The 15,302-nt window shown below is 45.5% G+C and overlaps 2 protein-coding genes across 11 annotated transcripts in view; one reads left to right on the top strand and one right to left on the bottom strand.

Annotated features, from left to right (window-relative positions):
* The window catches only part of MRPS27 (mitochondrial ribosomal protein S27), an 89,408-nt gene extending 75,902 nt beyond the window's left edge, over nucleotides 1–13,506 (bottom strand). The window contains exons 1-2 of the mRNA XM_001504031.6: nucleotides 13,235–13,506; nucleotides 6,369–6,446 (exon numbers count right to left, since the gene is read on the bottom strand). Coding sequence (XP_001504081.4) covers nucleotides 6,369–6,446; nucleotides 13,235–13,451 — 295 coding nt within the window. The 5' untranslated portion in view covers nucleotides 13,452–13,506. The remainder of the gene's footprint in view (nucleotides 1–6,368; nucleotides 6,447–13,234) is intronic.
* PTCD2 (pentatricopeptide repeat domain 2) overlaps nucleotides 13,413–15,302 on the top strand; it is a 46,960-nt gene continuing 45,070 nt past the window's right edge. For 3 of the 10 annotated variants that reach the window (XR_011425254.1, XR_002799885.2, XM_070233492.1), the window contains exons 1-2: nucleotides 13,428–13,558; nucleotides 14,742–14,834. Coding sequence is in view for 3 of the 10 variants with exons in the window: in XM_070233492.1 (XP_070089593.1) it covers nucleotides 13,450–13,558; nucleotides 14,742–14,834 (202 nt within the window). In the remaining 7 variants the exon portion in view is untranslated. Of the gene's footprint in view, nucleotides 13,559–13,964; nucleotides 13,998–14,741; nucleotides 14,835–15,302 lie in introns of all 10 variants that reach the window. The other 7 variants (XR_011425255.1, XM_070233497.1, XM_023618224.2 and 4 more) reach the window with 5 other exon arrangements.

Raw genomic sequence — 15,302 nt, 5'->3', positions numbered from 1 at the left:
GAAGATAATTTGAAACTGGTGTGCACCAAAGTAACACAGCTTCCAAATACATAAAGTTCTCAGAAAGAAAATAGCAATCTCCTCAATGATGGATCACAAAATCTACAGCAGAGACATGCTGTGGAAGAAGCCTCTTATAAAAGAGGGTGGTCTCCAGGTCAGAGTGGAGATGAGCAGGGTCACTGAAAGAAAGATGGAGCCTCTACTGAATCCTGGGAGCTTCAGGTGAGAAGGCATCAGACGGTTTCAGCTCTTCATGATTTCTGTGTAACTGTACATCACCGGTACCCACTGAGTCAACGCTAAGCTCTTTCTGGGCTGGCAACCATCTGCGCACCTTGTTGATTTATGTAATAAAGAAGTAGATACAAATTGTTATTGTACTTCCTAGAAGAAGAGATCTAGAAAACACAGGCTGAAACTGTTTTTGATTCCCACATTTAAAAAGAAAAACAAGGAAGGTGACATACAATGTGTAGAGTAACAGAAGGAAGCAGGAAAAACTAACATGGGAGCCATTCTGAATGCAGATATTTAGATTTCCTTCTATCTGTCTGTCTCCCTGGCACCAGAAGCTTTAAAATAAAGTTTCAATAATGGAAAAATGTGAAGGCAAGCTTGGTCTACATATATACTAAGAAAATGAGACTAAATGAGGATGATGAGCATAATCAGACCACCTCTACAACTGCTGGCAGATAGTAAATATAAACAGATTAGTAGACGTCACAGAGATGCAAATACAGAACTGGCAAAGGTTAGGAAAGCAGGCTTCAGAAAATCTCCATCAGGCTTCAGGGGCAACGTATGAAAAACTACTGCAACAGCCAAAGCCCTCCACAGCTGAAATGACACAGCAAAACTAAACCTCAGCTAAAGGGAGAAGTGTCTGCAAGAATGGCGGTGGTGTTCAGTTTCAACCTGCATTCAAACAGGAATTCAACACTTCCTATGAAGTATTCATGCCAAAGGAAAAACACACAGAAACAAATCCTGAAGCTGATCAAGGCTCCTTCTCTGACTGGCAGTTTCACAGGACATACGGAAGGTGGAGGAACATGTTAGACACACAAGGATGACAACAGCAAATCCAGAATGTGGGAAACTCCACAAGACAAAACATCTGTTTTCTTCAACAAATAAATTACAAGAAAGAAAGAGAGAAACCTACAAATTAAAACATACTTGAGACCTCTCAACACATTACAGTGTATGGACCTTATCTGGATCCCATTTCGACAAATTGTAAATTAAAAGGAAATTTATATGACATTGGGGAAATGTGAACATTGATGGAATATTTAATGATGTTAAAGAATTACTAATTTTTAGCCATGAGAATGGTATTATAGTTCTGTTTTTAAAAAATCCTTACCTTTTAGAGGTACATTATCAAAATACACGTGAAATGCTCTGATAAGGATTTGTTAAGCAATCTGGTGAAGGGGTAGGGGCTGGAGGAAGCAAGACTGCAGGGGACTGGTCAGCGGGGAAGGCGGTGAGGGCACTGGGGGGTTCACTACACCCTTCTCCCTGCTTTGTTTCCATAAAGATCCTGAAAGACGCAGAAGGGGGACATCAGCAACCGCGTTGTACGGACCTTCTGCGGGTCCTCATTCAACCATTAAACACCTTAGGGGAGTTTCACGGACAGCCGAGTGTTGACTGGTATTTCACATGTCAGCGATTAACGTTACAGGTGCGACAATGGTATTGAAAACCTCCTTCTCTCTTAGAGACGTATACTGCAGTGTTTATGCGTGAAATGGCACAGCCTGGCACGTGCAGCAAACAGCCCACAGCGTGAGCTCGGAGCGAGCGCAGCGGGCGGAGGCGGGCCGGCGCTGAGGGCGCGGCGGGCCAGGGGATGGGTCCGCCCCTTCCCCACACCCTCCACTGGGAAACAGCACGACACGTCCCCGCCGCTGGGAGTCGGGGCGACGGCCACCGCGCGGAGCGGGAGCGCAGCTCGGCGTCCTTCCCGCATGTGTCCACGTGGGAGCCTCGCCCACCCACCGGGGCGTGCGCACATCTCGGGGCACCGCCCACGGCCGTCGACCAAAGCACCACGCCCCCGACTCGACGCCCCAGAGCCGCCTCCGGAGAAGCGGGCACGCGGCGGCGCCCGCAGGAGCTGAGGGGCGGCGGGCGGCTACCCTGCCACGTTCCCGTGTCCCGGCGCCGGCGGCGCACCCCGCCCCACCCGCTGCCCAATGGGGACGCGCGGAGCTGCAGCGTCATCTCGCCCTCCTCCCTCCCCCAATCAGCGAGCCCGCGCCAGGCCGCAGTGCCCAATCACAGCGCTCCACCTGCGGCGGCGCCCTCCGCGCACGCGCAAGGCGGAGCGGCTCCCGAGCTGCGTCGTCCCCGAGGTCGCACCGCCACCTGCCGGCCGGTCTCGGCAGCGCAGCCCCGGCGCGGCGCCTGCGCGCGCACTGGGCCCAGGGCCGCGTCCAGGCCAAGCCCTCGAGGGGCAGCTGGAGAAACCCGCGGAATCCCAGGGAGGGCCGAGTTTCAGTCGCTGCCCCGAGGAGCTGCGCGGTCTCGCAGCACTTTCTCTCCGCTCTTCCTAAGGGGCGCGCCTGTGCCGAGCGCCGGCCGGACGGCGTTCTCCCTGGCAGGTCCCATCACCACGCATGGACGGTCCAGGGACGCAGGTCCATGCAGTTTCCCAAGGCGGCGCAACGGGTCCACGCCAGGTGCGTGCCCCGGTGCAGACTCTCCACCCCTGACACGGCACACATAAGGAGGGGCCGAGCGCCCCCGGGACAGGGAGCCGGTGCCCAGGGTCCGCTCCAGCAGGGCCTACCCAGGAAGTGGTGGCTGCCACTGCTTTTCCACCAGTTTTAACAGAAGGCGGCAGTTAGCTCCACGCGATACCTATTGGTTGCAGATCACTGTGTTCATTCTCTAACAAACAGCTTCTGCTTCTGCAGGAATCCATGACAACGTTCCCCTAAATCTGTCTCCGAATACCAGAGAGATGACGATACCCCATACCAAGGCGCCAAATAAAATGGTCTCCTTTCCTAATCTTCCCTTCATACCTAGGAAGGTGTTTAACAATTGCTGTCCTGAAGTTCCTCCCTCTCCTCTCAGTACTTCCACAGCACTTTTCTTATAATTCACATGTGGCACGTCAGAACAAGCTTTGCAATATAATTAATTGAGTCCATGCTGGTTTCATGCCTACAACAGTGGCTCTGGCATTTTAGAATATATGGGGTATTTTTTTGACCATCACAACGACTGCAGGGCATTACTGGCACTTAATGGGCAGAACACAGGAAAATTAGACAAGCTGCAATGCCAAGATTATCCAACACATCAGAACACTGTCCAGGCCAGAGAGGCAGGCAAGGCAGACCCTGTGAGGATGAATGGCAATTGGAGGTTTCAGGATGAGCTCATTATTTGTAAAATATGTACATGTGAGCTGATACACACATATGTGCATACATGTATGTTTACATATACATGTTTACATATTTTTCTAGCTCTGTCCACTGAATGGGCCAAGAAGCAAAAACTCCATAGTAGCAAGAGGACCCCCAGTGCACAGATCTTGGTTTCTAATACCATTCACCACTAAAAGGAACAGGGGTCCTTGGAGGAATAACTGAGTCTAGGCCTAGAACAGGAAAGGCGTGGCAAATAGAAATGGCAAGCAATAGGATATATGAGGAAGACATTTGGTGTAAACCTAATTCGGCCTGACTTTGTTTTTTCCAAAAGGGCCTGACTGTGGCCGTTGAGCACACATTGTATATCTGCTTTAAACATTTCCTATGGCAAGAACAAATGGCCTTAAGATAAAGGTGCAACTTCCCCCCACATTGGCATTTCCTTAAGGATAAGCACCTTTCCTTAGGAACTGATTGCTGTGCTCACATTTGACCAGCTAGCTGGAGACAACAGACCTGCCACCCTGCTGTGTTCACTGAGACAGCAGACCTACCTGTTATGCCCATCCATCGCCTCGAGGCTACTGTAAAAGGGACATTTCAATCATATGTGAAAGATCCTGTTTGGGGGTATATAACCACTCTGTACACCTCAGTGCTTTGGTGCCCTTTGTTCCTTTGGGAAGAAAGGCCCTGGGCCATGGTCCTCAGATTTTAGCTCAGAATACACTCTCCCAAATTTTCATTTATAGATTGGTTATGGATTATTTTCGTTGACAGGCGCAAGATGGAACATGGGGGGCCAGGGTGACAGTGCTTTGACCAGCCCAATCTGGGACAAGTGGACCCCCAAATAATTAAGGTTGACAATGAACCATTAAAAGAAAAAAAAAGAGGAATCCACAATCCGCAAGATGATACTGATAACAAACAGATAAAAAGAGACAGAACAGGAGAGACGGGGGGGCTCTTGCTTACAGTCCACCACAGACCTTAACTAGTCCACGCGGAGGTGCTCACGGCGCTGGAATCCTTCCTTCTGCAACCATCACACTAAGAGTGATTCAGGCAAGAAGCTCCATGAAGCCAGACCTAGATGGGACTGTCAACAAGCAGCAGCACAGGGGCATGCTATAAGGTGTCTCCCCACAGACGGCCCGTTAGTCACAGGGGAGACAGCAGTAACTCTCCAGTGGGGACGCCAGACACACTTGACCCGGTGATCAGAGTTAACATCACCCGCCAGGGCAGGTGGGCATCAGCTGTCTCCAGATGTGACACCTGAAGGAGGACGCAACATCACTGACAGTATTCTGGCCAGGGAAGCATATCTTGAATCGAGTCATGAGGAAATATCAGACAAAACCCTGGAGAAGAACAGTCCATTAGAAAAAGGAACTGGCTTCTTAAAATACGTCAGGTAATGTCCACCAAGGCACTCAGGATAAAGGACCATTAATATCTGCAAGAAACTCAAGATGGTTAAAAAAAAATGTGTGTGCAGATAGAGAGTGAGAAAGCAAAATCCAATGAGTCAAAATGACGACAATAGGTGAATCTGGGCGAAGGGTATACAGATGTTCTTTGTATTAGTCTTACCATTTTTTGTGAGTTTAAAATTATTTCCACATAAAAAGTTAAAATATTTACCCCACATACCATCCCATTTATAACATGGCAATCATTCACACATTTAAAAAAGAAAAAACCTCTTTATAATTAACAGAACTAACTCCATTTTACAAATAAACGCAAAGCACTTTTGGGGGAATAATTAGAAAACAAGCTGAATTTTCCATAAATGCAACTGCCACGTAAATCAAAGAAAGATAGCACTTTGATTCGTTCACAACCTTACCAAAGTGGTTCACCATTTTGTGAATAAAACTGTGTCACTTAAGATAATGCCACTCATGGTATTTAACTTTGCCTGTACGCCACATCTGTGTCCATCTGCACTTCTATCTGTGGGTCACAGCGACTCCACATCTCATTGCAAGCCTATAGTTCTCATCTTTGGCGTCTCTGCAGCTCAGCTTTGGCTGGCTCCTGCCCAGACACCATCCCAGGACTCAGACCCCAGCTCTGCCCTTGCAATCACATCATCAGGGGAGAAAATGAGCTCTTTGAACTGCCCCCGCTCCCCAAGGTAGCCGTTATAGACAGGACAAAAGACTGTCCTCTCCACAAACACAGAAGGTCCCGATTCTTTAACATAAACAGAAAAAGCAGAGAAAGAAATCTAGGGGAAAATATTAGATCAGTACTGGAATTGATCAAGAAATTACATCAGTCCCCAAAATTATCACTAAGAGTCTGACTTTATCAACGTCCTGATGCTGTTATATATGATACATATTATATATAGGAAGTACGTACATTTCTACAAAGTGCTCAGAGGGTCAGTGATTTTAGGCCTGGTTATTTCATAAGAGAAAGGCTGCCATTGGTACTGTGGCCCAGGAACAGGGACAGAGAGGTGTGGCTAGGAGCCTACCGCCTCAGAAGATGCTTGCCAACCATTTCCCAAACGATGTCTATGAGGTTATAACACTGCTTTAAATCTGTCGCCTGGTGATGAAGAGGCGTTAGAAAGAGCTCTGAAGACCACAAGAGATGACAACAAAAAGGATCAAAATGCATTTGTCTTTGCAGATAATGTAAAACAAGCTGCATGGTAACTCACTGTATGATAAAAACGGACAAAAAACAAGAAAGAAAAGAATTGCTTACATAACTCAAGGAGACTAATTGTCAAGGCAAAAAAGAAACAGAAATTTGCAGGATAGCAAAGATGATTTTGCCATGTGTAAAACAACAGTCAAATTCTTTTTAAGACCAAATGTGCTTATCTGAATTAGATCATCATAAAAGCATCATTTCATACATATACCACATGAATATATGATGATAAACATATGGAGTGACTGAAATGCCACTTCTAACAGCCCCAGAGGTACCTACCGAGGTGACAATGTTCTTTTTCTCTTGCTTCCCACTTGCGGCTGTCCACGTATGCTGCAGAAAGCAGGTATCTTTTACCTGAGGAAAAAACAATGATCTCAACAGGCATGTTTCACAACAGGTTCAGTTTATACATCCGTTTTTTTGTTTTTTATTTTTATTTTATTTTTTTTAATTTTTTTGGTGAGGAAGACTGGCCCTGAGCTAACAGCTGTGCCAATCCTCTATTTTGTATGTGGGTTGCTGCCATGGCATGGCTTGATGAGTGGTGTAGGTCCACGCTCGGGAGCTGAACCCACAGACCCCACGACACTGAAGCGGACTGTGTGAACTTAACCACTATGCCATGGGGCTGCCTATATGTGTGTTTTATTAAACGTATCTTTCTCATTTTTTAAAGATTCTAGTATGATACTGTAACCAACATCATATTGTTTACAATTCAGTTCATGACAAAATATATTCAACCTCCAACAAGTAGAAGATGTAGGAAACTGAAAATTTTTACAATAATGTTATGGGTAAAAGTTCTGGTAATTTTGTTCCTATAACTTTAGGGCTAGGAGCCATTTGTCTCCACTAAATTACAGCCTAGGTGAACCCTAGAAGGCCTTAGAACCCCAAACATTTGCTAAACTGTTGCTTAACTCATTAATCGAATGCTTTATAATCACCAGTTAGTCCTAAAAACATTTCCATCTGACTTGGATCAGCATATTTACTCCTATTTCGCATAAGACAGAGAGTACTATCTTACCCACTGACCCAGCACCACAGTGGTAAATAAGACAAACCTAATAAGGCAAATTTGAGGTAACCACCCACAAGACAGCAGCTGTCTTCCCAGTGCCTGGCACAACGCCTGGCACAGGCAGCACTCAGTAAACATGAGCTCAAGGAATAAACGACAAAGAACGAATGGCAGCTTAACCAGAAATAAAGACTTGTGCTTCAAAGGACACTGTAAAGAAAGCGAAAGGACAACACACAGAAGGGGAGAAAATATTTCTAAATCTTTTGCCTGATAAGGGACTTGAATCTAGAATATATAAATAACTCTTACAATTCAAAATTTAAAGAGAGAACTGAAAAACGAGCAAAGAATGTGAACACATTCCAAAACAATATATAAATATGTATGTGTATGTGTGTATATATATGTACGTATATACACACACACATATACACACACACAGAAATGGCCAGTGAGCACACGGAAGGATGTTTCATATCATTTGCCATCAGGGAAATGCAAAATACATTGAAATATTGTTTCACAGTCACTAGGATGACCATGATCCAAAGACAGATAATAACTGCTGTTGATAAGGATGCAGAGAAACTGGAACCCTCCCATACTGCAGGTGAGAATGTAAAGTGTGCAGCCACTTTGGAAAAGTCGGGCACTTCCTCCAAATGTTAACACGGAGTTACCATGTGACCCAGCAATTCCACTCCTAAGTATGTACCCAAGAGAGATGAAACCATGTATCCACACAAAAACTTGTACACGTGTTCACAGCAATATTATTCATAATATCCAAAAAGTGGAACAATGCAAATATCTATCAACTGATGAATGGATAAACAAAATGGGGTATATTCTTACAATGGAATATTATTTGGCATAAAGAGAAATGAAATACTAATAAATGTCACAACATGGATAAACCTCAAAAACATTATACTAAATGAAAAACAAGCCATTCACAAAAGACCACATATTATATAAGTGCGTTTATATGAAAAGTCCACAATAGGCAAATCTAAAGAAACAGAAAGCAGATTAATGGTCGCCTGAATCTGGGGGGTAGGGGGTCAGGAAAGCTTGGGGGAAATGGGGAGTGACTGCTAACAGAAATGGGATTTCTTTTTTGAGGTGATGACAATGAGATGCTATCCCCCACTGACTGTGGTAATGGCTCCACAACCCTGAGTATGTACAAAAAAACCCAGTGAATTGAATACTTCAAATGGATGAACTGTATAGTCTATGAATTATATCTCAATAAATCTGTTAAAAAAAAAACAAAAACAAGGAATGAACAGCAGACAATTACCTACAGGTCAAAGCAGGCCATAAGCCAAACAGAAAAAGATGGCAGGGCTGAGCAAACACGGTATTCACTATTGTGATTCTCTCTCCATCTCCCAACAACAACAACAAAATATATATATATCTACATATAAACACATCTGTGAATTCATACACAAACCAATCCCTCCCTTACCTTAAGCACAGGTCAGGCCTTTACTAGAATAATATGTCTAAACTTGAGGTCTAAAGCTTAGACAATGATGTGATAACATGAAAAGGCTTCCAAAAACTGTCTCAAAGGGGAACTAAGACATTAAGAAAAACAGTATCTATTAAAAAGTGCCCACATTTCAAATGGATTATTTTAAAAAAACACAATTAGATGTTTGGAATTTAGAATGCCTTTTTCATAGAAACGATATTACAAATCGTTAGTTACCTTCCTAGACCTGCCAAGAAGGATGAGCAAAGTCACTGGCTACGCTAGGTGCACAGCTGGACACCAAGTCAGGAGTGAGGAGACCTGGGATTTTGTTTGAGTTCTGTCAGCTGGTGGAAAACTTCAGATCCTGCAGTTGCAAATAAGGGAGCTGAACTAGGTGGTACTCAAGGTCCCTGCAAGCTCTAACAGTCTTCAACACAGAACCAAAAGAATCAATTCCGGTAACCCACTCACAATTTATAGCAGCTTTTCTATGCAAATTGAATTCCAATTTCTGAAACCAGAAGGATCTCTCCTTTCTGTGGGAAACAAGAGCTGCCTTTTTCATGTGAGCGTGAGCTACGGGGAGGACTGGTGAGCTATCTACTCCAGAACAGTGACTTACTTATTCTCTACTTATTATTATTATAATTTCTCACTTCTTCTCTATTTCTTCTTCTAGCATACGCTTTAAGCTAGCCCCTCTGGGGTGGGCCCTGGGGCCGAGTCGTTAAGTTTGTGCGCTCCGCTCCAGCAGCCCAGGGGTTCGCTGGTTCGGATCCTGGGCATGGACATGGCACCACTCATCAAGCCATGCTAGGGCGGCGTCCCACATGCCACAACTAGAAAGACCCACAAGTAAAAATACACAACTATGTACTAGGGGGCTTGGGGGAGAAAAAGGAAAAATAAAATCTTTAAAAAAAAAAAAAGAAAGAAATCACTCCTCCATATTCTGGAGTCATAAAAGACAACTATCTAGATCAATGTTCAAGAGGTTTAAATTGGGAGGCAAAAAGCAGGAGAGGTCATGGTGGGGAAAGACAGGAGCCCTACAATGTCCTGTGTGTGCAGTTGTTTTGGGGCATCACATGACCTGAAAACACAATAAATTAGGGCTAGTGAATCTACAAAAGGTAAGCCAAGCAGCCCTTATATATATGAACTTCTTAATGTTTGCTTTATAAGAAAGTAACCAGTAATCATTTTCCATCTCCACTGGGGGTAGAACAAAAGGAAATAGGTATAAGGATGAAGAATTTAAATTTGGCAAATGGAAAATTTTCCTAATAGAAACCAATGACAAACAGATGAATAAGTTACCAACCGCAGTAAGCAGAATAATGTCCTCCAAAAGATGTCCACGTCCTAATCCGCAGAACCTGTGAATACGTTAGGGCACACGGCAAAGGGGAATTAAGGGTGCAGATGGAATTAAGATCAGCAAATCAGCCGATCTTAAAGTGAGGCAACTGTCCTGGGTTATTGCTGTGGCCCCAATGTAACCACAAAGTCCTTAAAAGTAGAAGAGGGAGATGGGTTGTTAGTGTGACCCGGGAAGGACAGAGCGTGGTCGAAGGACTTGATTCGCCCCTGTCCACTGTGAAGATGTTTGAGAAGGGGACCATCACCAGGGAATGCAGGTGGTCCCTAAAGACGGAAAAGGCAAGGAAGCACATCATCCCCCAGAGCTGCCCAAAGGGGACAAGTCCCTTTCAACACCTTGATTTAGCACAGTAAGACCCTGTGTCGGACCTTTGACCTACAGACAGTAAGCTATTAAATCTGCGTTGTTTGAAGCCACCACATTTGTGGCAATTTGTTAGAGCAGCAACAGGAAATTACTACACCTTCAGGAAGACAGGCATTCCATTTCCTGTGAGCCTTTTAAAGCAGGATGTTCCTCTTTTTGCGATACTTTATAAACGACAGCGTTTAAAGTCTTTCCATCTCTGTATAGCAGTTGGAAGGTCTGTATACTAACATTAGAATCAAAGAACTTCTATAAAGTCAGACAGAACATTAAATTGGGTGGACAATGGCAAAGTGGAAAATCTAGATCAGCTTCTCAAACTTTAATGTGCCTACGAATCCTGATAGAATGCAGATTCCGAGTCAGGAGGTCTGGAGTGGGGACAGATTCTGCATTTCTAACAGGTTCCCAGGTGATGATGACAATGTTGATCCTCAGACCACAGTGAAGGAAAGCAGCAAGGGGACGGAATGGTAACGGCCTCCCAGGTTGAGGTCTCTGAGCCTGTTTAACTCCACTCTGAAAATGCCACCCAGAGTATATATATATATACTCTTCTTGAACCTGCTTACCCTTCAGGCAGTCAGCTTTTGGGCAATCGTATTCTCTAACATAACTATCCACCATAAAAAGAAATATTTTCTCCATTTAATTCTGAAAAGATACCTCCAAGGACCAGAATTTCAAAGTTTAGTGAAAACTGATTGGCTCTAACCGTATGCTAACTCATTTTACAGTTATCTTGGCTTTTGGCCAAATGTCTCCAAATCCGTTTTCATCCAAAGGGAAGCAGTGTGACTGTGGACACAGACAGGCTTTGGAGTCACAAAGTCTGAGTCTGAATCCTTGCCTTGCTAAGAAAGTTTATAAAATGTGGGCAAGTAATACCAGGTCTCTGAGCCTCTTTTCTTTGTATGTAAACCAGGGAAATGATGCCAACCTCGTATCACAGTTTAAATGAGGACACGTATTAAGTGCTAGCTTAATGTCCACCATGTAATAGGGGCTTGAGAAGTTTCCTTTCCAGCCTTTTCATATACTGAAGTCAGTTTTTTGCTTCTTCTCAATAAATTTTCCTTTTATCCTCTTGATCATTTTAGTTGCCCTTTTCCTTTATGTTGCAAGGAGAATCAATGGAAGCACCAAAGTGTTCCAAATATTGATCTGTCGTGAATTTGTACAAAGTAGAGTATTTTTCCTTTCTTATCTTGTAATGCTTTGATGACTTAAAACTCCTTATTGGCATTCTCTGATCTGGAGTGGCCCATAAGGCACTATCCTACATACCTATATTAATTGCCTTATGGTTTCCAGTTCCCAATTACAAGACTCCTTTCATCTATAGTCTAAGCCAGTGCTTGTTCAATATAACTTTCTGTAATGATGGAAATGTTCAATTCTGAGCTGTCTGATACAGTGGCCACTAGCAACAGGTGTCTATTGAGTACTTAAAATACAGCTAGTGTAACTAAGGAACTGAACTATTAATTTAATTTTAACTAATTTAAATAGCCACATGGAGCTTGTAGCTGCCGCAATGGATAGCACAGGTGTAACCTACCACAGGTTCACCAGTTCAAACTAAGACCAAAATGCTAGCTGGAAATTCTGTCAATTCACCATTACCTAACTTCCATTCCCTTCTTAGAATGATTGCCCCCAAACATTCCAAGCAACCATGATCCTCTCCATGATGGGCAATCCCAGATCTTGTTTAAATTGAAAAGCCTTTACTTAGTAACAATCATAAATACCGTGCTACTAAATAGCTACAATGGTTAATTCTTACTGAGGTGTTAGGTATTGTACATACCACTTTACCTAATGTGTGGCATTAAACGTTTTCACCAGCTAAGTCAACCAATTAATCCTTAGAGAACCTCTGGTGGCCAAGTATGAGGTTTTCCATTGGTGTTTAATGGCTGTTCCCAAAGTGTGAGCAGCAATGTGTTGCTTTATTACAGGGGCTACAGGGTATGCTGGAACGAGGAGATAACAGACCATGATCACAGTCCATGTTTCCACTGCCCGTCAGGAAGTATCACGGTTGCTTAGAACGTTTGGGGGCAATTATTCTAAGAAGGGAATGGAAGTTAGATAGTGGTGAATTGACAGAATTTCCAGCTAGCATTTTGGTCTTAGTTTGAACTGGTGAACCTGTGGTAGGTTACACCTGTGCTATTCCATTGCGGCAGCTACGAGCTCCATGTAGCTATTTAAATCGGGGTTTAGCTTCTGTAAATGTTAAACATTTTTTCCCAATGTCTTCACCAGCCGATCCACTAAACAGGCTTTGGGTGGGCTGCCATTCATCAGATATGACAGTATTTTAGAAATAACTATTAGCATTTACTGTCTACACGTGGAAAACTGTAGCAAAGAAAGGTCAATCAAAAAGTGTGCCCAAGGACATGAGGTAAAGTGAGATTAGGACTGAAAAACCCTTCCACCAAGTGAAGACCAGGGGTCCTGCCAGTGTGCGGGGCGAGGAGAAGGTCTATGACGTCCCCGCAAGGAAACCTGAGCAGGCAGAAAAGTCCCATAGCCCCGAGGTGGACCATTTGGACTTTTCATGCTCAGCAAAAAGACGACCACCATAACACACAAACCCCGCAAATCATACCCAAAAGCCCTCACGCTATGACTCCTCTGCTCTTCGCACCTATGGGCGGGCAAACACCATTATTCTAGGGAAAGAGGTGGGTTAGAGACCTCGCCTCACTTTTCCGCGCTACCAAACACCCCGGATGGCGTCTCCGGCAACTAGAAACCAGAGGTATGTCCTCTCTCTTGAGAGCCCATCGCTCCCTTCACTCAAGGAAGAGTCCCCAGGGGCCTCAGGAAGCAGCCCCACGAACGGCAGCAGCACCCACCTGCCAACGCGGGCGCAGGCACAAGCCTCCTCCGCGCCAGGAACACCGCGAACCGCTCCATGGGGAACGCCATCTTGGAGCATACCAAGGGAACGCGGGCGGGGGGAGTTTGAGGGCCGGAAGGGGCGGGTCCGAGGAAGGGGCGGGTCCCAGTCAGGCCACCCCCATCCCCACCCCACCCCCCGCCGCCCCGGGACTTGGTGCGGTCCGGCAGCATGGCCGCCGCGTGGAGGCGGTGCTCCGCGCTGTTGCGGGCCCTGCGCAGCCCGGTGCGTCCCGGGGCGGGGGCCTCGGGCCCCGCCTGCTCCGGCTGCCCCCTCGGAGGTACCGGGCGGGCCGGGAATGAGAGGGTGGGACAAGGAGCTCGGGCCTCAGCGGCTTTGCCCCGGGCGCTCGCGGGCTCTGCCCTCTGGACGCGGCGGTCCGCGGGGCCCGGGGTCGTGGACACCCGTGCACCTGGGAAGCAGAGGACGGAGCGCGGGGCTCGACCTGGGCCGCGGGATCCCTGGACACCCCTTTCCGGTGCACCCCTCTGCGGGAGTCGAGTCCGGCTCCGCAGGACCCGGGGCAGGTGTCCTCCTTAAGAAATTAGCCTAACGTTTTCATGACAGTGCTTGTGCATGGTAGTAAAACACCCTGCACGTGCGGGCCTCACTCTGATGCACTTTACAGACATTAATTCCTTTTCTCCGCACCACACCAATGAGAGGTACTCTTTTCTTCTCTGCAGAGGGGAAAACTGCAAGATGAAGATTTGCCCAAGGTAACAGGGCGCCGGGAGAGGAGGGGGCTGAACCCAGGCGACCACAGTTGAGCCCCGTGTAACCACTCCTCTGGACGCCCTCCATAAAGAAGGGGCAGTTTTTCTTGTCTCCTTGTTACTGGGGTACACAGAGCCCTTTTAGTGCACGATTCTTTGGCCAAGCTCCACTCCGTGCACAGCAAGCATCCTAAAGAAATGGTGATGCTCCCCAAACTCCTCTTCTCTCCCAAATCGTGGTCGGTGATTTCTGATGGATCGTGAGGATTCCTAGAGTCCACCTCTGAGAGGCCAGGACTCCTCGTTTCACAGAAGGTGAAACTGGGAGTTCCAGGGGTCACACCACACCTTTTTCATTCCACTGGATGCTTCTACCTAGATAAACCAAAACTAGATATGCCTGCTTTGCATTTCAACAGTAGCCTTTACTTGTTTTCCTCAATTCCCTTAGCCGAATGATGCATGTGTGTCTTTCAGATCCCAGCTTCCTGTCAGCCCATCTTCATACACAGTTAACTACCAGCTCCTTGCACACACACACAGAACTTGTCTTGCTGAGGATTTGCGTTCTCTGGTAGTTTGCAGATGCTTTTCCCGCCAGGAGGACTGTCACATTTGTACCCGTCTAGATGGATTGTTTATACTAGATGAAGATAAAGTCAGTTATTAGAGGCAGTCAAGCTGTATTCATGTTATTTGCTAAGTATAAAACAGTCAAATGATTTTTTTTCTTTCTTTGATTTTTAGCTAAAAGATATCTGCTTACAGATAGTGTTGTGAAATTAAAAGAATTTCAGCATAAGAAGGTGGCTATTGCATATAATCTTCCCGGCACCAAAGGTAACTGAATCTATTTTGTTAATTCTTTCATTGATCTGTCATTCAGGTTTCCTGTCTTCATTCCCATTCGGTCTCTCCTTCGAGGACCTTGTCTCAGGAAAAATTGAGATGATTTATTCCTAGTCTATCCTTTCACACAGTTTCAACTCACTCTCTGCTACTCACAGAGTCTACTGCTCTGTTCTTACCCCTTCTCCCAGCATCCCAGAGAAATACTAAAATACTGCCGCAACCGGTCCTCTCTGAATCCATGCTACTCAAAGTAGGGTTCACGGATCAGCAGCAACTGGGAGGTTGATAAAGATGCCAGATCTCAGGCCCCAGGTGATTCTGATGCACAGTAAAGTCTGAGAAGAGCTGCTCCAGATGCCTGGCTTTCAAACTTTTTGATGCGACCCTCAGGAAAAAATACATTTTACATCGCGTCTCCAGTACACACATACATAACTATATAGAAATGAAATGAAA

The sequence above is a fragment of the Equus caballus genome, chromosome 14, assembly GCF_041296265.1.
Source record: "Equus caballus isolate H_3958 breed thoroughbred chromosome 14, TB-T2T, whole genome shotgun sequence".
In the NCBI taxonomy this organism is placed as follows: Eukaryota; Metazoa; Chordata; class Mammalia; order Perissodactyla; family Equidae; genus Equus; species Equus caballus.
The sequence above is the reverse complement of the archived record's forward strand: the minus strand, read 5'-3'. Positions and strand labels throughout refer to the sequence as shown.